The 27,023-nt window shown below is 34.0% G+C and overlaps 1 protein-coding gene across 14 annotated transcripts in view; it reads left to right on the forward strand.

Moving 5' to 3' along the window:
- nrxn3a (neurexin 3a) overlaps window positions 1–27,023 on the forward strand; it is a 375,985-nt gene that overhangs the window by 281,635 nt on the left and 67,327 nt on the right. For all 14 annotated transcript variants that reach the window (XR_010525159.2, XR_010525160.2, XM_065244835.2 and 11 more), the window contains one exon: window positions 21,870–22,041. Coding sequence is in view for 12 of the 14 variants with exons in the window: in XM_065244835.2 (XP_065100907.1) it covers window positions 21,870–22,041 (172 nt within the window). In the remaining 2 variants the exon portion in view is untranslated. The remainder of the gene's footprint in view (window positions 1–21,869; window positions 22,042–27,023) is intronic.

Genomic DNA, 27,023 nt, shown 5'->3' on the forward strand with positions numbered 1-27,023 from the left:
ATTTGTAACCCAATAGTTGGTTTTGTACATATTTTACTCAATTATTAGTAAAAAAAAATGTTTAAGTGTATATTTGTGCTTGAATTTGATCTCTCTTTTTTGCATTTAATGGTAGCTTTTTAAAAACAGAGTGATTTACAAATTTATTCTGAGGTCAGAAAATGTCTTTTTGTAGTCTAGGAAAAAGTACTATGTGCAGCATTACTTTTAATGAGACAGAAACTTTGTGTAATTTGTCATTTCCAGCTGTTTGCGTGGACATGTGGAGCTTCTTGGCTTGCTGAATGGAGAACGGCGTTCGTCTTATCAAAGTGTTAATGAGTGCGCTTTCCTAATCTTTGTTTGTTAGGATAATTTTAATTACTTTGGCGCCTACTCACAATATTGCATACAAATCTGCTTCTTCAATGAATCTATAGGCTGTACACTATCATAAAAATAAGGTTATGCAGGGTTTCCCGCAGAAAAATTGTTAGTTAAGGTGGTAGGGTTGGGCGGGTAGGTGGGGCCGAGGGCGTGGCAATCATGATGAAAATTAAAATATTTTAATAAAATAAATAAAAAAAATATTTATTTTTTAAAACACTCAAATAAAACTTAATTTTGAAGAAACTATGACAAAAAATGAACACATACTAGATTATTAATGAATAATTGTTTTTACCTCTAACAGGAATAGCTGCGTGATGAAGTGAAACTAAAGGGTTAATAAACACAAACTAAGGAGATGTTGTAGAAAGTCTGGCGAACGATGATAGTTAGTGCAAAAATGGTAAAAACTGATTATTTCTCACTATTAATGACATTATCTTAAAGTAGTGTAACTACTGTAGCATGTAAATAATGCACATAAATAAAGTGAGCAAGAGCGCTCAACAATTATATCTAATCAATAGGCACGTGAAACCCCAGCAGGTTGCTCAAACAACAAAATCATCAGCTAACTTACTTTAAAATTGCAAGAACTATAGACTAATACAATAACAGCTGGCGTAAATAAACCCAAAACATATGTCCACTAACAGTTCTCACGGACACGCGTTTTATCAACTGGCTATCCTCCAGACATGACGGACCACGTCTTATCTCATCACCGTGTGGTGCGCGTGCATGCTCGCGGTGTGAAGCACGTCTGCGCTTTTCTCCGAGATGTTTTATTAACTGGCCAGTTATCTTCAGACAGTGACGGTCCGGACCACATCTTACTCATTTCGGCCGTGTGGCGCGCGTCCCCGCTCGTGGTGTGATGCGCGTATGTGCTTTTCTCAGAGATGCACTTGACTGCCTTTTGTGCAGCGTTTTTTTTTTTTTTTTGGACGACCTAGTTAAGGCAGTAGGGTTTCCAAGCTTAGGCGGGCCGCCTTAACTGAAATATGCTGTGATGGTCAAAAACTTTCACAGGAGCAGTATCCTTTCAAAAAGTACACATTTGCACCAGAAAAGGTATTTTTTAAACTTTTTAAAGGGTATACTGTCCCAGTGATGATTTTTTTTTGACAGTGTACCTAGACAGTTCTTCAGTCTCTTTTAAATTATTTAGCTGCCTTGTAGATTACCAATTTAAGTGATTGAAGAAGAAAAAGAAGCAGAAGCAAACATATTTTGCATAAATAGAAATCACAGAGATTGAAGATGAAAACATATATAAAAAATAACAACCAACAAGCACTCTTACAGCAGTCTAAAATGTGATATTAAGAAAAATGAGAAAAGCAACATGACCAAGTTTTTCTGTGAATAATCCTCTGTCATCACTCAGCCTAATGCAGAAAAACAATTACAAGCTGCAGTGTTTACCAGATCTGTGCAATAAACACATTATTTCTGTAAATGATAGACTGCAGTCGGGGAGCTTTTATACAGAAGTATGTTTGATTGCATCTATTAAATATGCATGTTCTTTTAGAGACATAATCTAATGCACATAACCGGTCTTGATAATTGTACTCTAATGCAAATAAACAATTAATGCATTTCATGAAAAGAGATAATCACCCAGTTGCTTATACGACTCACTTATTTTGGCTATTTATGCAGGCAGTTTGTTGGCTTTTATTTTTTGAGAGGTTGATATTGAATCAGATCATTTACTAGTGGCTTTTAGCTTATTACGGTGGTGGCATTTTTCCATCTCTCTGAAAGTTAAAACTGTTTAAGTGTTCAATCTTTAATTATGGTCGCTGTGTGCATTTAAAATCTCTCGCATTAATGTTTGTTGGGTTCCCACAACATTTGTTTTAAAATGACAGATGTCTTTTGTGAGTGATCAGATCCAAGTGTCGTTTCACATGACTCCTTGCAGAATGTGGCAGACTCTGTAACCATGACAACAACAGCTTTGGGGTGATGGGGTTATAGAGGAGCATCTGCTTTGAAAAACAGCATGTCTCTAAAACTGTCTAACTAAACTTTACGCAGTAAACATCCTCAAAGGGTGAGATTTCTTTCAGGCCCCCTGGGTCTCCAAGCCCCTAATCCTTGATCACAGGTGCTCACATGTGTGAGGAGAGTCGGGTCGTACAAACACACAGCCACTTAACTGCCTCAGACAAAGAATAGTATGCCTGACCCTATTGACTCACTTCCTCATTTTCCATTTCTTAAAATCCTTTTAAAGCCCCTTGAGATGACTCACTGCCTCCCTTGTGTCAGAAGCAAGTAAACATTTTTTTTAACAGAAGAATTTCTTCCATTGTTTTTCATTCTCTGTCATGTAAAAGGCCCTGTGTATACAAGATCAAAGTTTTCAGCTGAAACTGGGAAACTGTTTAGGCATTTAGGCTGTTTCTTTACACAACAACAACGGTTTGGGGTCTTTAAAACAAACATTTGAAGATGGGTTTCAAAGTGCACGTTATAGTAAACTATACAAACACAAACGTGTGATAACAATGACGTCATGGCCTGTATTAATTTAGCGTATAGGTACTGCATGTGCAAGTTTAACCATGTCATCAATGACTGTGTTTGTTCTGCAGAAGATACTGAGTTTATTAACGCTTCTTCAACAAAGTTTGCAGCTTCATGTTATGAATGCTATCTCACGAGAATTCTTACATATTCTACGAGTTGGCTAATTCGTATTAATTCATACGACCACATTTGTAAGTTTTGGTACGATTTGCCTTGACCACTGTGACGTTGGGGTTAGGTGCGGGGTGAGGGGTTTGGTTTCATTGTTGTTGTTTTTTCGTATGAATTGAAACGAATTAGCCAACTCAAAAAAATATACATACGATTTCTAGTGTGATCAGGCTGTAATGAACCTACTGCATCGTCCATCTAAACATAACCGCTTGGTGCTTTTGCCATCTTGATTGTTTGTTTTTATAGCTCTATAGGAAAGTGCGTATGTGTGCAGGCAACGCTATTTCATGGCAATTCGTAGATATTTTACAAGGTGGCTAATTCATATTAATTTGTACGACTGTATTTGTAAATTTTTGTACGATTGCCTTGAGCACTGTGATGTGTGTTTAGAAGTGGAGTTTCATTTTTTTTTTTATGATAATCGTACGTTTTTGCACAATTCACTTTGTACGATTTCATGCAAATTCGCCATCTTGCAAAATATGTTCCATCGCCACCTACTGGCATACATAATACAGTGTTTACATTATTTAAATAGTTAATAAAAAAAAATTAAGTTTTTATAAGCATTTTCATGTGTAGGTGAATTTTTTCAAAAACACAAAGGAAAAACGGTAGCACTTTATTTTACAGTACGTGTACTTACAGTGTACATATATGGTAAATAAGTTGTACTTACCGACAAATGTGTGGTACTTACTTTTAGGTATCTACATGGTAAGTAATTGGTATCATTACTGTACTTACCAGTAGTACATACTTGGTAGTTAAAATGTAACTCTAGATAAGTACTGGGTAATAACATATACATACGTATAGTGTAGGTATACTGTAACTAACTAGAAACACTACTGTACTTACAAATGAATGTACAATATAAGTATTTAGTATTTACATGCAAGTTAGGGTAAATGACAGGTATTTAAAGTGTACATATATGATAACTAATATCAAACACTACTGTACTTACAAATTGTATATACATGATAAGTGTATGGTACCTGTAGGTCATAAATAAATGACCGGCACATATGGTGTATGTATACTGTAACTAACAAGAAACACTACTGTACTTACAAATAGTATATACATGATAAGTGTGTTGTACCTGTAGGCCAGTGTAAGTTAATGAAAGGCATATATGGTGTATGTATGTATACTGTAACTAACTAGAAACACTACTGTACTTACAAATTGTATATACATGATAAGTGTGTTGTACCTGCAGGTAAATGTAAGTTATACTTATACCATACCTATATGATAAGAACAAACATTACTGATGTGCCATTTTGGTACTCAGTATCTTTGTCCTTTAAACCAAGCATTAAATAACCGTATGCATTAACTACTGGGTACATTCACTAGTACATCCATGGTAACTACATGGAAACAGGACTGTAAAATAAAGTGTTGCTTTTTACACAGTTATTATATAGGACCTACCACCTAAGATATAGCATCATATACATGTCACTGTGAAGCAAATCCAACCATTGACTATCATACGTATTAACTACTGGGTACATTCACTAGTACGTCCATGGTAACTACATGGAAACAGGACTGTAAAATAAAGTGTTGCTTTTTACACAGTTATTATATAGGACCTACCACCTAAGATATAGCATCATATACATGTCACTGTGAAGCAAATCCAACCATTGACTATAATACGTATTAACTACTGGGTACATTCACTAGTACGTCCATGGTAACTACATGGAAACAGGACTGTAAAATAAAGTGTTGCTTTTTACACAGTTATTACATAAGACCTACCACCTAAGATATAGCATCATATACATGTCACTGTGAAGCAAACCCAACCATTGACTATCATACGTATTAACTACTGGGTACATTCACTAGTACATCCATGGTACCTGCATGGATGCAGGACTGTAAAATAAAGTGTTGCTTTTTACACAGTTATTACATAAGACCTACCACCTAAGATATAGCATCATATACATGTCACTGTGAGGCAAACCCAACTATTGACTATAATACGCATTAACTACTGGGTACATTCACTAGTACATCCATGGTACCTGCATGGATACAGGACTGTAAAATAAAGTGTTGCTTTTTACACAGTTATTACATAGGACCTACCACCTTAGATATAGCATCATATACATGTCACTGTGAGGCAAACCCAACTATTGACTATAATACGTATTAACTACTGGGTACATTCACTAGTACATCCATGGTACCTGCATGGATACAGGACTGTAAAATAAAGTGTTGCTTTTTACACAGTTATTATATAGGACCTACCACCTAAGATATAGCATCATATACATGTCACTGTGAAGCAAACCCAACCATTGACTATCATACGTATTAACTACTGGGTACATTCACTAGTACATCCATGGTAACTACATGGAAACAGGACTGTAAAATAAAGTGTTGCTTTTTACACATTTATTATATAGGACCTACCACCTAAGATATAGCATCATATACATGTCACTGTGAGGCAAACCCAACCATTGACTATCATACGTATTAACTACTGGGTACATTCACTAGTACATCCATGGTACCTGCATGGATGCAGGACTGTAAAATAAAGTGTTGCTTTTTACACAGTTATTACATAAGACCTACCACCTAAGATATAGCATCATATACATGTCACTGTGAAGCAAATCCAACCATTGACTATAATACGTATTAACTACTGGGTACATTCACTAGTACGTCCATGGTAACTACATGGAAACAGGACTGTAAAATAAAGTGTTGCTTTTTACACAGTTATTACATAAGACCTACCACCTAAGATATAGCATCATATACATGTCACTGTGAAGCAAACCCAACCATTGACTATCATACGTATTAACTACTGGGTACATTCACTAGTACATCCATGGTAACTACATGGAAACAGGACTGTAAAATAAAGTGTTGCTTTTTACACAGTTATTATATAGGACCTACCACCTAAGATATAGCATCATATACATGTCACTGTGAAGCAAATCCAACCATTGACTATCATACGTATTAACTGCTGGGTACATTCACTAGTACGTCCATGGTACCTGCATGGAAACAGGACTGTAAAATAAAGTGTTGCTTTTTACACAGTTATTACATAGGACCTACCACCTAAGATATAGCATCATATACATGTCACTGTGAAGCAAATCCAACCATTGACTATCATACGTATTAACTACTGGGTACATTCACTAGTACATCCATGGTAACTACATGGAAACAGGACTGTAAAATAAAGTGTTGCTTTTTACACAGTTATTATATAGGACCTGCCACCTAAGATATAGCATCATATACATGTCACTGTGAAGCAAACCCAACCATTGACTATCATACGTATTAACTACTGGGTACATTCACTAGTACATCCATGGTAACTACATGGAAACAGGACTGTAAAATAAAGTGTTGCTTTTTACACAGTTATTATATAGGACCTACCACCTAAGATATAGCATCATATACATGTCACTGTGAGGCAAACCCAACCATTGACTATCATACGTATTAACTACTGGGTACATTCACTAGTACATCCATGGTACCTGCATGGATGCAGGACTGTAAAATAAAGTGTTGCTTTTTACACAGTTATTACATAAGACCTACCACCTAAGATATAGCATCATATACATGTCACTGTGAAGCAAATCCAACCATTGACTATAATACGTATTAACTACTGGGTACATTCACTAGTACGTCCATGGTAACTACATGGAAACAGGACTGTAAAATAAAGTGTTGCTTTTTACACAGTTATTACATAAGACCTACCACCTAAGATATAGCATCATATACATGTCACTGTGAAGCAAACCCAACCATTGACTATCATACGTATTAACTACTGGGTACATTCACTAGTACATCCATGGTAACTACATGGAAACAGGACTGTAAAATAAAGTGTTGCTTTTTACACAGTTATTATATAGGACCTACCACCTAAGATATAGCATCATATACATGTCACTGTGAAGCAAATCCAACCATTGACTATCATACGTATTAACTGCTGGGTACATTCACTAGTACGTCCATGGTACCTGCATGGAAACAGGACTGTAAAATAAAGTGTTGCTTTTTACACAGTTATTACATAGGACCTACCACCTAAGATATAGCATCATATACATGTCACTGTGAAGCAAATCCAACCATTGACTATCATACGTATTAACTACTGGGTACATTCACTAGTACATCCATGGTAACTACATGGAAACAGGACTGTAAAATAAAGTGTTGCTTTTTACACAGTTATTATATAGGACCTGCCACCTAAGATATAGCATCATATACATGTCACTGTGAAGCAAACCCAACCATTGACTATCATACGTATTAACTACTGGGTACATTCACTAGTACATCCATGGTAACTACATGGAAACAGGACTGTAAAATAAAGTTTTGCTTTTTACACAGTTATTATATAGGACCTACCACCTAAGATATAGCATCATATACATGTCACTGTGAGGCAAACCCAACCATTGACTATAATACGCATTAACTACTGGGTACATTCACTAGTACATCCATGGTACCTGCATGGATACAGGACTGTAAAATAAAGTTTTGCTTTTTACACAGTTATTATATAGGACCTACCACCTAAGATATAGCATCATATACATGTCACTGTGAAGCAAATCCAACCATTGACTATCATACGTATTAACTACTGGGTACATTCACTAGTACGTCCATGGTAACTACATGGAAACAGGACTGTAAAATAAAGTGTTGCTTTTTACACAGTTATTATATAGGACCTACCACCTAAGATATAGCATCGACCATTGTACAGTAGGTTTCTAGTTAGTTACAGTATACATACATACACCATATATGCCTTTCATTAACTTACACTGGCCTACAGGTACAACACACTTATCATGTATATACTATTTGTAAGTACAGTAGTGTTTCTTGTTAGTTACAGTATACATACTGTACACCATATGTGCCGGTCATTTATTTATGACCTACAGGTACCATACACTTATCATGTATATACAATTTGTAAGTACAGTAGTGTTTGATATTAGTTATCATATATGTACACTTTAAATACCTGTCATTTACCCTAACTTGCATGTAAATACTAAATACTTATATTGTACATTCATTTGTAAGTACAGTAGTGTTTCTAGTTAGTTACAGTATACCTACACTATACGTATGTATATGTTATTACCCAGTACTTATCTAGAGTTACATTTTAACTACCAAGTATGTACTACTGGTAAGTACAGTAATGATACCAATTACTTACCATGTAGATACCTAAAAGTAAGTACCACACATTTGTCGGTAAGTACAACTTATTTACCATATATGTACACTGTAAGTACACGTACTGTAAAATAAAGTGCTACCGGAAAAACTTTTCAACTTTTACTACATAATTGTTGTAAATGTAAGTTTCTTTTGTAAATTGTAGTTTATAGATTCCTGACTATTAACAGTACAACCCTTACACTTTTAAAAATTGAGCTGCCATGGATGAACCATTTTTGTTAACATCTAAACTAGGGCTGTGACCAATAATCGGGTTTCCCATTAACTCTTTTCACGCCAGTGTTTTTTTTTAAGTTGCCAGCCAGCGCTAGCATTTTTCATGATTTTCACAAAAGTTTAATTGCCTTCCAGAAAATCTTGTTAAAATATATAAACATACAATATATCAAATAAAAGAACAGAACCATTTTTGTTTTGCTTCCAAACAAAAGTTTTTATCCTACCTTCATTAGTTCTCTTTTTATCACCTCTCAAATAAGGGTAGGTTTCTTCAAAAACACAAAATTTTAAGCAAAAAGCTGAGAGAATTACATTTTTGTGAAGGACTTTTGATAAAGATCAGATTCAGAGCGATCCTCAAACTTACACAGACATACAGCTTTTGCCCTATATAGGGCAATACTTCCGAGTTTAATAAGTTGCGGAATAATGGATAATAGCGGATAATTTTGCGGAAAGCCGTAAATACTCGTCAATGGCGGGGAAAGAGTTAAAAAGATCTGTCTGAAATCGATTCTGAATCGCAAGGCTCTGATTCGGTGTTTCATGCATAGCTTGTGTGTGTACTACATCATTTCGGTCAATAGGAAGTTCTTATCAATCTAAAATCATTATGAGTCTGAGTTGTTTATAACGTGCATTTAAAAAAAGCAATGCTCGTTAAGCAAAATCATTCAAAATATTTTTTTTATTATCATGAAAATACCTGAAACAATTTGTAGAATAGCGATATAAATATGCTTATAGACATTTCCTGGAATAGCGTTTGTAATAGTACTACTTCTGCGGAACAAAATGTAATTTCTGCACGAGAGCGCCCTCTGGCTTTTGGATGTGCCTGCATTTTACCGTAATTCATTCAAGTTCATTCACTGAGAAAACATGCATTTGCACAACCAGCCTGATCTCATGAGAATTCATGCATATTTTACGAGTTCTAACGTTTACTAATTCGTATGTATTAGTACGAAGTTAATCATGCAAAAACATACGATTATCATAAAAAACAATAACGAAACCCTGCCCCTAACCTCAACATCACAGGGGTTAAGGCAAATGATTTTAAACAAATTAACCACCTTGTAAAATATGTATGAATTGCCATGAGATACACTGAAAAAAATTATGAATTCAATTTACTCAATTTTTAAGGTAAGTGGTCGCAATCAATTTATTTAAGCTACATTAAAAAAAAAACAAAAAAAGAAAAGCAAAACAAAAAACTTCTGTTTAAATGCAGCTTAATTAAATTGGTTGCAACCACTTACCTTAAAAAAATTTAGTAAATTGAATTAATATTTTTTTTCAGTGTAGCGTTAGCACAGCCCTAATCTAATCACCAGTATCTTTAACCTATAAAACAACGTTTGGGGAAGAAATGGTTCCTATAAGGTTCTTTTGGGACCAAAAGTTGTTTTTCTATGACATCAGCTGCTTTTATTTTTATGAGTGTATAAGCTAAATGTCTGTCATGCATCTCATTAGCATCTTTTTCAATTGCGTTTATTGGCTGGGAAGTATGGGTTGTGTTTTCAACGCAACGTAGCCCACATAATCTGATTGCCCCCTCCGGGTAATGGTGATCTAATTACCAATAAAGTGTAACGAACCAACAGAGTGTAGATGATTTTGTGACGGCTTGACTTTCCCCTTCACTTTTCCAGTTTGACTGAAGAGAACGTGCCGTACCGCATGCCATTTCGCTTTTGCATTAAGTGTCCTCTCGTTCTGTTGAGAAAGCAAATTATAAAAGTTGAAAAAAATCATTTCCAGAATCAGTGGTTCTCTTTGCTTTGGTCTGCAGAATGAATTTAGTGGACATTAGCTCAAGGTGGAATAGTTTGCAATGTTGCCAAGGGGATGTTTAGGTAAAATTGTGACTAATCAGCATCAAAAAACACAAAGTACTTTGTCCTATGACCTCTGCAAGGAAGTACACATTCATATCCTGCTCAAATGACAGATCTTATATTCAGGATGATAAACATTTTCGTTGCTTTGTTTTTTTGCTTAGAATCTGCAACATGCAACATCTACAATTTTTGAGAGGAAGTTGTGTGTGTGTGTGTACACGCGTGTCTGTATGTGTGTGTGCGCATGCTTGTACTTGACTATCTAAGCAGGGACCTTGGTGTCATTAAACGCTCACCAACAGGGGACCATAAAGCAAAGAGGGGACATTTTCCAAGTGAATAACTTTTTTTATTTTTATTTTAACCAAGTGGGGACCGACTTGTGTTTGTGTTCACACTCATACTCAGCAGCGCCTTTGTCATTACCAATAGTGTGTGTGTGTGTGTGTGTGTGTGTGTGTGTGTGTGTGTACATTCAAGGTCTGAAGTTGTAAGAAATGAAAAATTCTATTAGGAAGTTCACCGGAGTATTATAAAGTGCTATGATGTGTTTTGTGTTGTAGTCTTTTTCTTAGCTACCTTTAGTTCATAAATCATTACTTGAACGTGACTTGCATTTAAGCCCTTTGGACCTTCATCGGTTTTCCCTTTTTGTTTTAAAAGGGACAAACAACATCTATACTGCCCTTGAAAGCCCACCACTTCTTTACTCACACCGTAATAGGGCCATTAAAGGCCACTCGCTCTTAAATTCAGCGCACATTTTGTCCATTCAGGACTGTGTGCTTTGACTTGGTGTACTGTCAGCAAACTTATTTTATACATCAGTTTTGCCCTCATGTTGTTCTCCGCTTGCCGCGTGAGAGTGTCGATGTAGCAGGTTTTGGATAGATTAAGTATTGTGTGGCAGCTGTCTGTGTTTTGTGGACCCGATAGCCTTGGCAGGCAAATCAGCAGCTAACAGTGAATTAAAGAGCGCTTTCTGCCTCATCAACATGTTTGATATCTCTATAAACTATGGTGAAAACACAGCAGCTCTTCAACACAGATGTCCCACGGACGCCATGCTCCCTAGAGATTTGGCATACATCAGCAAACCTAATTGAAAGGCTGTGAGTATTTTCTTTCTGTGATAGTCGCAATGAGTGACTTAAAGGACTATTTGGTAGGTTTGTTTGTTTGGGGTGAACAGTTTCTGAAATTCTATTGGGTAAGAGCCATATTCACACATCTGTTCTTTAAAGACATAATGACAAAACCGTTATGGATGAGCTTGGGTCATGCTGTGTTTAAAGAGAACAAAAAACATAAATGTGCTGATGATCATACACTGTAAAAGTAAAATTTGGATCAACTTAAAAAAGACTACTGTACTTTAATCATTTAAAGAGCACCTATTGTCAGATTCAAGTTTTCAAATTTCTTTCGGTGTGTAAGTGTGTATCAGTACATGTTAACGATATGCAAAAGGTACAAACCCCAAAGTAAACGATGACGCGAGTTATCGTCTCCAACGTAAATCTCTTTTCTTGGACTACAACAAACACAGATTTTAGGCAACAGTTTACTGCCTGGGATTGGTGATGTAGACGAGACCGACATTATCATAATTTCTCCTGCTTCAGACTCAGCCTGTATGTTAACTCCTGTTGGCAACCAAATCTTTCAAACAGTGTTAAAGGATTAGTCCATTTTATTAGAAAAATAATGCAGATAATTTACTCACCACCACGTCATCCAACATGTTGATGTCTTTCTTTGTTCAGTCGAGAAGAAATTGTTTTTTTGAGGAAAACATTCCGGGATTTTTCTCATTTTAATGGACTTTAATGGATACCAACATTTAACACTTAACAGTTTTTTCAACAGAGTTTCAAAGGACTCTTAACAATCCCAAACGAGGCATATGGGTCTTATCTAGCGAAACGATTGTCATTTTTGGCAAGAAAAATAAAAAATATGCACTTTTAAACCACAACTTCTCTTCTTCCTCCGGCTGTGTGACAAGCCAGCACTACCTCACGTAATTGCGTAGTGACGCAGAAAGGTCACGTGTTACATATATGAAACGTACATTTGCGGACCATTTTTAAACAACAAACTGACACAAAAACATTAATTAGTATCATTCGACATACAACAACATCGGAACGGTCCTCTTTCTGCACACTTGTAAAAACTAGGGCGTAGTTTCACGTACGTCCTCCGTGACCTCTTGACGTGATGACGTATTAGCGTGAGGTCACGCTGGCGCATCACAGGACCGGAGATAGACCAGAAGTTTTGGTTTAAAAGTGCTTTTTTTTTTTTCAAAAATGACAATCGTTTCACTGGATAAGACCCTTATGCCTCGTTTGGGATCGCTTAGAGTCCTTTGAAACTCCGTTGATAAAAACTGTTAAGTGTTTAGTTAAGTGTTAAATGTTGGTGTCTATTAAAGTCCATTAAAATGAGAAAAATTCTGGAATGTTTTCTTCAAAAAATATAATTTCTTCTCGACTGAACAAAGAAAGACATCAACATTTTGGATGAAATGGTGATGAGTAAATTATCTGGATTTTGTTTGTTTTTTGTTTTTTTAAGAAATTGGACTAATCCTTTAAGTAGAGCAGCTTTCACTTTTTATAGTGTATGTGGAAGTATAAATATGTTGCTTTATTTCAATGTCTTTACAGTAACTTACTGTTACAGTATTTACTTGTGTGCTATGTGTCTCACACTTGGATATAATGTTTGTGTATTTGTCTGCTACAGATTCAAGTACTCTAAAATGTGAAACAAAAAATGTAACATATTGTGACTTTAACTTATAAAATTTTGTCTAGTTGCTTAATTTATTTTAACATGTAACAGTATTGTAAAAACGTATGTTTTTGTAATGTATTGATCACATCATTTTACAGCATAGAATTAAATTTTAATTGCTTTAATTCAAAAAGATAGACACATGAAACATTTTAAGTCAAGTCACTCTCAGAATTGTGACTATACATCAGTCGTTTTTGGTCATTTTTGTGGGTCTATGGTAAATCATAGCATTTAATCAACATATTTTTAATATTCTTATTTATTTGTACTAGGGCTGTCAAAAGATTAATCACAAAAAAATTGTGTTTGTAAAATATAATTTTGTGTTTATTGTGTGTAATTATTATTATGTATATATAAATACACACATACATATAAATTGAAGAAAAATGTTGTTTATGTATAATTTTTAAAATATGTATGTAATATATTTATATACACATACACATATACATGTTAATGGTTCTTAAGTAAATACATGCATGTGTTTGTATTTATATATGCAAAATAATTACACACAATGCACACACATATATTATGCATAAACAGACTTTTATTTTGGATGCAATTAATCGCGATTAATCTTTTGAGAGAGAGAGAGAGAGAGAGAGAGAGAGAGAGAGAGAGAGAGAGAGAGAGAGAGGGTTCATCTTTTAAACACTCATCAATTTGTCCAGGTGATACAGTGGGCCAAAGCCCTTCACACAGCAAGAGCAACACAATTGATGACTGTAATGATTTGAGTTTGCAGTGACTCTAACTGTAGGACTATCTCAAAGAATACAAATAAGATCTCGCTTTGTTTCTCTGCTGTTATTCATTACGTGCGGTATTTGTTATTTATTTTTTCTAAAAGGCATTTCAGAATGATACATTATGATATTTTGATAGAGGTTAACACAGAAACAAATGAAGTGGCAAACAGGGTTATTCACTTATGAAGACATAGATTGGGGTTTTAGCTGTTGAGATTGCTGCCATTCAGACATCAATTTAAAGAATGCCATTCAATTGCATTATTACCAAATGTGCCAGAGATAAATTTGCAAGTATTTATTGGATTGAATGCTATTTTTAGTTGTATAGGAAAATTGAAGGATGCATTTAATTTAAAGATTTATACATTATAAACGCTGTATTCATTTGGTAAAAAAATATATACAGTACTGTGCAAAAGTCTTAGGCCACCATCACCAGCTTTGTTGTTTTAGCAAAGTTTTAATGTACATCCATATTTATTTTTCACTCTTTTTTAAGATACAAACAGAAAATTCTGGAAATATGTTCATAAAATTAAAAACAAAACGATTTTAAGAACTAAATGTCTTCTTCGGGCATACAGTAAGTCAGTAGTGTGACCTCTCTTGGCACAAAACACATCTTGAGCTTTTTTAAGGAGACTGAAGTCATTCAATTATAATTATAATTTCTTAATTTGTTCTTTTTTATTTTATTTTATTTTTTTATCTGAAAATTATTCAATCCATGACTTAAAAACATAATGTAATCCATTTAAAATGATGTAATTTATATTTCACAGATGTCTGCTCAATTTAAAATTGCTGGCCTCACCATTGCTGCAAAATCTTAAATATTCTCCTTTTGCCATATATTTCAAAAACAATATATTGTGTACCCAGTGTATATATTAAACAAACTACTGTTTTGCATGTAATAGTTTTTAGAACTTTACAGTATTTAGATTAAAGCATTTAAATTTGATTATTGCATAAATTACAAACATTTCGTTTTGTTTTATTTACATCTAATTGTGGTGTTTTCATTTTAAAAAAAAGTATTGTATTGGTTTGTCGTTCAACTTAGATTCATAAAATGAATAAAACTAAAACATCTAATATTAATACAATACTACAAAATGTTTTCAATTAAAGTGGACATATCATGAAAATTAGACTTTTTCTATGTTTAAGTGCTATAATTGTGTCCCCAGTGCTTCTATCAACCCAGTAACTTAGTTTTGGTAAATTATTTTCTGTAAGCATGTAAAAAAATAGGTCATTAAAATTTGACTCCCCTTGTGATGTCAGAAGGGGATAAAACCGCCCCTTAATCTGCACTATAGAACCACGGCACTGCCATTTAGTGAAGAGAACAGCTCATTTGCATTTAAAAGGACACACACAAAACGTTTTTGCTCCAACCAACAAAGTGGCAATTTGAACATGCTATAATAATTATTTTAATGGTATTTTGAGCTAAAACTTCACATGGGCACTCTGGGGACACCAAATATTTATTTGTTATTTTTTAAAAGTCTTTATAAAAATGTCTTTATTAAATTGTTTTGTTATTTTCGGTTTTCAGCCAAGAACATTCAGACTTTTCGGTATCAGCTTCTGCCCAAATGTTTAATTCACTTCTAACTGTAAAATAAAGCAGTCATTCACACAATTGCTGTTTACGGTGTTATCAGGCTTTCTCTTCTTCTCTAATTTTTTCTAAATCTCTATTTTTTGCTTACAAAATCATTATGCAGTCCATTGTTTCAAACTCTTTCTGGCAATCAGTGATTTTTGCCCTATTCCATTTCAAAAACACAGTGAGTAATTGGATGTGCCAATCACTTTACACTGCGCCTGCAGCTGAGTTGTATATTTGCCTGTACAAGGCCAAGAGCATAAATGGGCACTTTTGAATGTATCTCTAAATGAAAGCGACATCCAAAACAAAGCAATAGTGTTCAGCCATATACTTTACATTTAAAATTATTTACTGCATCCCCTGCTTTTCCTTCCCTGGGATTTAGTTAGGTGCGTTTTTCATTAAACTATTCTTAGCCTAAAATGTTTTACAATCTATCCCCAGCTTATCGCATCATATTAAAATATATGAGCACAGAGAAAGCGTTATAATAGAAATCGCACATAGCATATGCTTTATTTGCACACTCTCCCTGTGTGCGGTGCCGACGCCGAGCTCAATATAGCATGCGTGTGACAGACTATTTCCTTTCATGTATCACTTGCTCGAAAAGAGCAAGAATTTATTTGTCCTTTTACCCTCCCAGATACAAGCACAGCAGTATTGAAATTGAAGGTGGAAACAGGGTGTGATGGATGAAGAGAGAGACACTTACAGCGAAGTCTTTGATGCTAAATCTAAAAGGTGTTTCTGTGATCAAACAAGTAATACACCAGCACAGGGTTTTTACGGGCTAAAAGTGGCAGAGCTTTTAGATATTTGGCAGGGGTGCGAGTGCGTATCTACCCACGTCTGTGGAAAAAGATTTAGCGAATTGGTCTTTCATGTGTTTTGACTCATTTTCATCTCATTAATATTTTACAACAGGACAGAGATATGATTTCTGTAGCTTTTCACACAGGAAGAAAGGCAGGGTTACAATAACACCCAATCCTCTTTCCTCTAAAGATGCTCTCAAGTATCATTGATCGAAAACACTTCATTAAATTCTCTACCACACACTGACAAGGTTATGAATTTCTGTCTAGTAAATATATAAATAAGCAGATGCGTACAGTATAGCAATAAGCAGGGCTGTGCAAGATTTAGATTATATATAAGATACATTTTCTTGTTTAGATGAGTCATAGTGGATGTACACTTAATTTCACAGTATGATCAATATTACACCACATTTTCATGAAAGTTTTGACTTTAATGATGTAGTGGACATTTTTTGGTATATGAGAAAACGAAAAAAAGAAAAAGTTTGGTTGCTGGTTTTTGTTTTGAAGAAATACAGCATTCCAGATCAAGAAATGAATAAGCATAATAACTTTCATAATTTCTCACAATTATTATTATTGATGTAATTGTTTGTTTTGTTGGTAATGCGATTGCAATCAGTAAAATCCTCTTTCTTTCTTTCAGTTCAGTAATGCAATATACAACAAGAGGCTATGTGTACTGTAAATCAGCCATGATTATGATTAATGGTTACAATAAACAATTTCTTTACCAAGTAGGTACTTTATGCTATTTACTTACTTTCCATGGTTTGTACAACTTTGGTCTTGGAATCAAAAAAGTAACTTTTTGCGCTTTAAATGGTGTTTTTTTCTGTACAGGGATCAAACTAGTCCTAGACTAAAATAAATGAAAATAACTTGCTCTGACATGTCTTAAAATACATCAGTGCCCTTTGTTTTGCCTCAAAATGCACACAAGTAATGTTTTTAGTAAGGCATGTTTGTTCAAACTAGTTACATTTCCTAATTAAACTAAGGTCTAGTCCTGGATTAAGTTAATACCTGTCTGGAAAAACCATCACTGAGAGTAAAGAAAAAATGTATATTAAATTTTATGCATCAACGTACAATTGTTTAGTAAAAGTAGCGTGGCTGGCAGAAGGAGACTTTTTTATTTTGATCGTTTTAAAAGAGTTTTTGTTTCTTTGCTGGATTTGAGTATTTGTCTAGGTTGAAAACGGGCTCTTTAAAACCAACTTTAAACATTGTTTTGGTTACAAAACATTTTATTTATAATCTCATTGCTGTGATTGGCTGTTGTTACTTCATGGCATTTTTTTGAATTGTTTAAAAATAAAAATAAAACAATAATAATTCTTATAGCAACCACTCCTAAACGTAAAGAAAAAAAATTATATTAAATTTTGTGCGTCAACGTACAATTGTTTAGTAAAAGTAGCATTGTTGGCAGAAGGAGACTTTTGTATTTTGTTGGTTTTAAAAGAGTTTTTGTTACTTTGCTGGATTTAAGTATTTGCCTAGGCTGAAAACAGGCTCTTTAAAACCAACTTTAAACGTTGTTTTGGTTACAAAACATTTTATTTATAATGTCATTGCTGTGATTGGCTGTTGTTACTTCATGGCATTTTTTTGAATTGTTTAAAAATAAAAATTAAAACAATAATAATTCCTATAGAAACCCACCCCTAAACTTAAAGAAAAAATGTATATTAAATTGTGTGCATCAACGAACAATTGTTTAGTAAAAGTAGCATTGGTGGCAGAAGGAGACTTTTGTATTTTGTTGGTTTTAAAAGAGTTTTTGTTACTTTGCTGGATTTAAGTATTTGCCTAGGCTGAAAACAGGCTCTTTAAAACCAACTTTAAATGTTGTTTTGGTTACAAAACATTTTATTTATAATGTCATTGCTGTGATTGGCTGTTGTTACTTCATGGCAACTTTGAGAATTGTTTAAAAATAAAAATAAAACAATAATATTTATTATAGAAAACCACCCCTAAAAGTAAAGAAAAAGTATATTACATTTTGTGCATCAACGAACAATTGTTTAGTAAAAGTAGCATGGCTGGCAGAAGGAGACTTTTTATTTTTATTGTTTTAAAAAAGTTTGTGTTTCTTTACTGTATTTTAGTATTTGCCTAGGCTGAAAACAGGCTCTTTAAAACCAACTTTAAACGTTGTTTTGGTTACAAAACATTTTATTTATAATCTCATTGCTGTGATTGGCTGTTGTTACTTCATGGCAACTTTGAGAATTGTTTAAAAATAAAAAATAAAACAATAATATTTATTATAGAAAACCACCCCTAAAAGTAAAGAAAAAGTATATTACATTTTGTGCATCAACGAACAATTGTTTAGTAAAAGTAGCATGGCTGGCAGAAGGAGACTTTTTATTTTTATTGTTTTAAAAAAGTTTGTGTTTCTTTACTGTATTTTAGTATTTGCCTAGGCTGAAAACAGGCTCTTTAAAACCAACTTTAAACGTTGTTTTGGTTACAATACATTTTATTTATAATCTCATTGGTGTGATTGGCTGTTGTTACTTCATGGCAACTTTGAGAATTGTTTTAAAAATAAAATTAAAACAATAATAATTCCTAGAAATCCACCCCTAAACTTAAAGAAAAAATGTATATTAAATTTTGTGCATCAACGTACAATTGTTTAGTAAAAGTAGCATGACTGGCGGAAGGAGACTGTTTTTATTTTTATTGTTTTAACTTTGAGAATTGTTTAAAAATAAAAATAAAACAATAATAATTCTTATAGAAAACTACCCCTAAAAGTAAAGAAAAAATATATTAAATTTTGTGCATCAATGAACAATTGTTTAGTAAAAGTAGCATGACTGGCGGAAGGAGACTTTTTATTTTTATTGTTTTAAAAAAGTTTATGTTTCTTTACTGGATTTTAGTATTTGTCTAGGTTGAAAACAGGCTCTTTACTTTAAACGTTGTTTTTTGTTACAAAACATTTTATTTATAATCTCATTGCTGTGATTGGCTGTTGTTACTTCATGGCAACTTTGAGAATTGTTTAAAAATAAAAATAAAACAATAATTATTATAGAAAGCCACCCCTAAAAGTAAAGAAAAAAAATATATTACATTTTGTGCATCAATGAACAATTGTTTAAGAAGGAGACTTTTTAATTTTGATTGTTTTAAAAGAGTTTTTGTTACTTTGCTGGATTTTAGTATTTGTCTAGGTTGAAAACAGGCTCTTTAAAACCAACTTTAAATGTTGTTTTGGTTACAAAACATTTTATTGATAATGTCATTGCTGTGATTGGCTGTTGTTACTTCATGGCAATTTTGAGAATTGTTTAAAAATAAAACAATAATAATTTCATAGTCAATAAAATTGTTTTAAAAAGGATGTGTTCATTTTAACACATTGTTTGTGTCCTATTTTACACATTATGTGTTTTTTTAACACATTATGTGTCATTTTGTGTTGATTTTGAGTTCAAATAAATAAAAAGGACAAGAAAAGATATGTGATTTTAACACAGTCGTTTTAGGAGTGTAGGTAAAATCAAGTTAATAAAATTAGTTTAGTTGGGTTAACTAAACTTAAAAGTTTTACTGAACTCAATTAAATAAATACCTTATTTTATTAAATTAAGTCATGGTACACTCAAAAAATGTCTGGCTTATTTTTACCCATAATGGGTAAATATTGGACAGAACACATGCTGAGTTAAAAATAACCCAATGTTGGGTTGTTGTTATGCAACCATGTGGTATAATAACTAAGCAGTGAGGTTAAAACAACCCAGTATTGGGTCAGTTTTAACCCAGCAGTGTGTTCTGTCCGATATTTAACCAGTATGGGTCAAAAATAACCCAGAGTGTAGTGTGTTCATTCTTATGTGGATATATAATTAAAATGATGCACAATAATATGTGCTATGATTTCAGTCTTTGACATGGCCATGCTCCGTCAATATTAAATATATAAAGGTTATATTTTTACTGAATGTTCTTTACATTATGTAGGATGATTTTCTGTAGAAAACAATAAATCACAAGTAAATTACTTTAGCTGGGCTTTCACTGGCAGGGTCACGTAACATGATATTAAATTTAGACAGAAACCATCTCGGTCTTGGGGAAAGTCTTCCAGATGAACTTGAGAAGGCTGGCCCAGATTTGCTCGCAGAGATCTTGTCATGATAAATGCACTGCACGGTGATAAACATCTCCCTTGATACAATTTATCATCTCTCGTCATTTTCCATGCTGCAAAAGATAAGAACAACACCAGATTTGGTTTAACTTAACCATAAAACATATCCATGCAACCCAGAAGGCTTTAGTAAAAGTGAGAGGAATGCTTTACGAAGGATGAAACAATTGTAAAGAAATGCGAAACGAATGCAAAAAGAAACTTTCATGAACCTAATCTTTTAATTGTGCTTTTAATTTAACCTGTAAATCAAATAAATAATATAGAACAATAACTAAAAGTTGTTTTTATTGATGTCACGTTTAATTACTTTTTGATGTAAGTGTTTACCGATCTTTTTACAATATTATGGCCCTCCAAATCAACTTTTTCTTTGTACCACTCCTTCTGATCTCACAAAATATACAGTATTGTACAAAATATAAAACCTTAACTTAAATAAAAGGACAGTCTCTGTAAACAGATAATAGTTACAGTGATGGCAAAACTGAGTCACCTAATGCATTCAAATAAAAACAAACCAAGCATGCAAATATTTTCTACAAACTTTTCCTGAATATACTTCCCACATACGTGAATCATGTTTAGTTCACGGGATCGCCAATGTTTCCTGCTCTGCCATTGCTCGTCCAGGATGAGCTAATTAATTTATAGTGAAAATCATTTGCATGTAGCCTCTCGGATCTGCGAGGGCAAACGCTCCACACCTTTCTGTTCATTAATCTTTCTTATCTCTGTCTCAGTTTTAGTTAATGCTATTGATTTAGTCCACTTTCACTGCATTATTTAAATCAATGTTCATGATTCTTCACCCCAAAATGGGGAGGGGGCTAATGGCTGATGAATACTTTTCATCAAGAGGACAAGTTTATCAGGGGTCACTAATGCTAATAGATTATTCACGATCCCGCAGGAACAAAAGTAGAACAATAGATGGCAGATTTCAAGGGCATCTCTGTTATTAAAACTGAATCGTACCTTCTCAATGTCGATCTGGTTTTGAGATAAAACAAAATAATAAGGCGAATTCAGGTAATAAGGGACAAAATGGGTGTGAATTACTTTTATTAGATTTGTATGATGCATTTGGCTTTTATCCTTGATCTTTGCACACTAGCGCCTGTTGATTTATAGGAAAGCCCCTCAATTCATGTCGATTTCATTTGTCCTTTGTGTTTTTAGGAACAAGGCAAAATTGGAGTCATATTCAACATCGGTACAGTGGACATCACCGTGCAGGAGAGCAGCATGGCAGTAAATGATGGCAAGTACCATGTAGTGCGCTTCACCAGAAATGGGGGCAATGCCACACTTCAGGTGGACAACTGGGCCATCAACGAGCACTTCCCCTCAGGTAAGACCTCTCACCGACCGTTTCAACCTTTGGCTTACAACATCAAGAAGATGTATGGACAATACACAGAACTGGACAGCAACTGCTCGTGAGCTATTTGTAAAGTCATTCTGTCTCCCGAGTGACCGTGTAGTGTATTTTCAACCATTTGGAAACGTCCCTCGTGCGCCTCAGTCACCAAGCTAGTAACAAACAGCGGGCTGGTAGCCTTTCCTTTTTCGACGCATTTAATTGGGTAACTTTCACAATGAGCAAGGTCAATGAGATTTCTTCCTAACGTGTTTCTTTCTAACCTGGCTGACAAATGACAGCACGGACATTTGGGTTTCTTTGGAAACCATTGGTTGTGATGGCAAGGTGAGGTAACCAATAGGTATGCCACATCACATGATGCCAGCCCCTTTTTATTTAAATATTTATTTATATATGCTACAGTCTTTCCATTTCGGTCTTTCAGCAGGCTTACATGGTATAAAGTCTTTTCTCAGTTCATAATTATAAAATTGCTTTTAAAAGGTCTTGAGCAACCTCTAAATATGAATTAATATTGAAAAAACTATTTTTATTTATTTATTCAAACATATTGGTGGTGGGGTGAGAGCATAAAAAATAAGGACCACCCTAATGCGCATAAGCATTACAGTTCTTGGCAGTACACCATGAATCAGCCAATCACGTCATGCTGTTCATCTTTGATGTCAGATAATTACTATCTTTTAGATTTTATGAAATTAGTTATTTATTTAGTTTACATTTGGATACTAAAGTTATTAAGGAGGTATTTTTGTCACATTTCTTGCTCTAGGAAATGTAGTATAATTTTATGGACCATGCGGGCACAGAGTCATTTATCTTGTCTATAATGTCAGTCTTTCAATTTTTTCTATAGCATCTCGGGGCATCAGTTTTTTTCTGACAGCACTGTATAAACTCATTTTATGTGGCCTGGCCAACCCTACTAATGCACCTATTTATCAGTCTGCCATTTGTATGAATGATATTAGGAATGAAAAATAATATACACCAGTGTGTGACTGGATGCATACGGATGCATTATACGGAAGTCAGTGCCTGCTTGCCTTTTTAGGTCTAAAGTTTCATTTTTGCCTGCATGGCCATTTGCACCAGACACACATAAGAGCTTAGGAAATACATCACTGAGATTTATAGGTGGCACAGTTGTACAACACTTCTATTTAAATGTCAGCAAAATTTACTTTCTGTGCCAAAAGTTTCAACGTGATGATAAAATATTTATATATTCACATGGCCACCTGCGGATAGGATATGATTATGCCCGAAGACAGATGGACCCTCATGGCAACCTGCTCTTTGCTTTGGCTCTCGTTACTTTGCAATGTTTGATTTTTCAATTTGAACTTGTCAAGACATTGATTATGAGGTATCATCTGTAGATTTGTACATGTCATGACGTCTTGGGTACATTGGTATTATGGAAGGTGCTAAAGAAGTAGTTTCAAGTCAGTTCAAGTTTAATTAAGTTCAATTCAAGTTTATTTCTGTTCTGTAATTTTACAATACAAAAAAGGAAAATTGTGTTATTGCAAATATGGACCACAAAACCAGTTATAAGTAACATGGGTATATTTGTAGCAGTAGCCAACAATACAATGTGTGGCTCAAAATTGCAAATGTTTTTGCTTAAAATCATTAGAATATTATATGTTTCATGAAGATATTTTAAATATATAAATTTAATATATATTATTTAATATGTCCTGCTAAGGAGTCTTTTTTTGGACACCTTCAAAGGCGATTTTCTCAATATTTAGATTATTTTGCACCCTCAGATTCCAGATTTTTAAATAGTTGCATCTTGGCCAAATATTGTCCTATCCAAACCATACATCAATAGAAAGCGTATTTATTCTGCTTTCCGGTATATGTACTGTATGAATCTCAATTTTAAAATAAATTACCCTTATGACTGGTTTTGTGGTACAGGAATGACACACTGTAATTTTTTTTTTTTTTGCTGCCTCACTTTTTTTGTTGAAAACTAATTTGCAAGTTTCACATTTGTATTATTTATCTTGACTATAGATCGGTTGTGATAATTACAGATAAGTTGTTATACTTATAAAATGAAGTTGACTTTTTGCAACTATATTTTATAATTTGTAGCAACTCATCTCTTGTCAAGATAATAATAGTAAGTTGACATGACTGGTAAATCTAAGTTGATTTAACCAAAAAAGATTGTTTACACTGCATATTTGCAAATATTGATAAAACAATCTCTGTAGGTAATCGGGCCGTTTTAATCATGATGCTATTAAATAAACATGCAAAATGCTTCAAAATATGTACAGTAGGCCTATATAAAAAATAAATGATTGTAAAAATAATTGTGCATAGAATTGCAATTTTTTTGCAATCGAAATGTCTTTTTCTTTTTTTTTTTCAAAAAAAGTATAATAGAGATAGATTATAATCTTTACTGAATCAGTGACTGAACTGATGAACAGCTACATCAAATTTAAACATTTCAAGATATTGCAAGGCATCAGAAATACTTGTCCTTTCATTCAAAAGTTTGTATATACCTCATAACTTTATAAAAAGACAATGCATGATGACACTAAAACATAACATGCTTTTTCTGAAACTATTAGACATTTAGTTAGTAGCATTATAGTTTAATAACACTTTGCCAAATTAATTCTAAAAAAAATTATAGCTAATAGTTATACAGCCAGTGTTCTTGTAGCTCATTTGGTATTTAATATAGCAATGCATGTCATGGATTCGATCCCAGGGATCACAAATAAAATGTACTGTATAAAATGCATGCACCTATTGCACTGTAAGTCGCTTTGGATTAAAGCATCTGCCAAATGCATAAATTGCAAGGAAAAGTGGCTAATTACTATATGTTTTTAAATTACTTAATGTCTGTGCATTGATACTTTTTCTATTTTACACACATATATAACACCACTGCCTAACACATTTTATAGGCACTAAAGGCAATCTCTATCATTTGCACACACACATCTGTGTTACTCTAATGACTTCAGCTCACGCTATCATTACTAGTTCCAAAGTAGAGCTTTTGAATTAGTAATGGGTGCCCGAATGAATCTTAACAACGACACCTTGAACAGTTATTTATTACACAACCAATATGCTGAATATGCAGAAGAACGCAATTCTACATACATGACATATTAGGGACAAAACCTGAAAAATGTCTTCATGTGTGGAAACCACAAGCAGAATAAATCACTATGAATAATTAATTTAATGATCTGGCATCAGTTATATCTAACATGCTTCATTGACTCATAGTACATTCAGGAGATTAATTTAATCAGTTTGTATATTTGAATCCACAAACTTTTTATTGTGAACACGAGTTAAGGTCCAGGAACATATTTTTTTAAACACTGCATTGTTTCCACAGCTGTGCTTTTGCCAAGTTATTAAACCCTACCTTGCTGTGCTAAGCACATACAAATAGTGGGGGCAAGGAAGCTCATTGTGTCTTTCAAGCACACTCTCTATCTCTCATGGGTCCCAAGAGGTCAAGCAGAGATGTCTACAGGGCCACGAGCACATGCACCTAAAGCTTATGACTGTCATTACAATGTAACCCGAGGCCATGTGCAGAATACTCCGAGAACTTTACGCCAACCGTCACTTTGAGAATAAATTGTGCTGCGCTTGTTTGTGTCACCGCATGCCCTAATTCGCTCACCCTCCAGTTACAGCTAATGAATATGAGTAAGCATAAAGCGGTAGTATTACTTGTTGGTCGCAGGCCAGGATATGCGCTACTTGCTGGATTTGCCTGGATTTTTCCAGAAAATGCTGAAGGGGAATTTGACCATTTCTATTATTTCGGTTGGCGTTTGCAGTCTGGAGTTGAAAATCAGCACAATCTTCTCTCGTTCGTTTCACTTCGACATATAATGGACTTATAGAGTGCAAATGTAGTTTGCTAACTTACTGCCTGAGTCAGATAAGCAGTTTTTCGTTTTTTTAAGACACGGTAACTTCCCCTAGCGTGGACTAACAAATGCAAGACGTTATATTTAGAACACAGCAGATGCTAAGTCTTATGAGGAATTATGCTGCGTTGTTACTGATTGGCTAATCGCATTCAAATGCAAGACATTTTTGCAAATAACATGTATTACTCTAAATCTGATTTAATCCGAATGTGTTTACGACCATCGGTTCGCATTAAAATACACCTGGTTAATACAAAAAGCAGCACCAAATGTTTAGAATGGCCGTGTCACCTCAACTTCGTTGAAAGTCCATGAAATATAATAGATTTAATGAGTTTTTGCATTTAGAGGGGATTTTAAAGAGTAAACAGATGGAGGCTTAATTCCTTTGTTGAAATGCATCCCTCACACGTTTCTCTAATAGCTCTGAATTATGTGGAGATCCAGAGAGATTTATAGTTTTGTCCTTTAAATTTGAAGTCTAACTGTGTGTCTGATGTAGGCTTGTTAACCTGCGAATCTGGATCTTTAATCAAGATTGATCATTGACACAATAGTCTGGCTGACCCGCTATTGAGCTTGATTTGGAGATAGACACGGGATAATCATTCACTGAACTCAGGTCATTTAGTGCCTGTAAGAAAAGTTGAATCCAGAAGAATAACCTAATAATTAAACTTAGGGGTGTGCGAGGCACAAACTAACGCGGGGTTAATTGTAACACGGCTACTTTACATATTGTACAGGCCTGAGCAATCTGCACATTGGTCTTTTTTTATATTGTCAGAAGGTGATCTCCTGGGAATTTGTGAAAAGTGTTGATGTATTTTCGTTGATATTGAACAAAGAGTGTTTTGGAGGCGTGGAACTAAATGTAAAATGAAAATTAAACCTTGGGTATACAATGATAATGAAATGAAAACAATGTAAATACTTTTAATCAAAATGATAACTGTTAAAGGATCAGTCAATTTTCTTAAAAAAAAATCCAGATAATTTACTCAC

Source organism: Paramisgurnus dabryanus, chromosome 17 (genome assembly GCF_030506205.2).
Source record: "Paramisgurnus dabryanus chromosome 17, PD_genome_1.1, whole genome shotgun sequence".
In the NCBI taxonomy this organism is placed as follows: Eukaryota; Metazoa; Chordata; class Actinopteri; order Cypriniformes; family Cobitidae; genus Paramisgurnus; species Paramisgurnus dabryanus.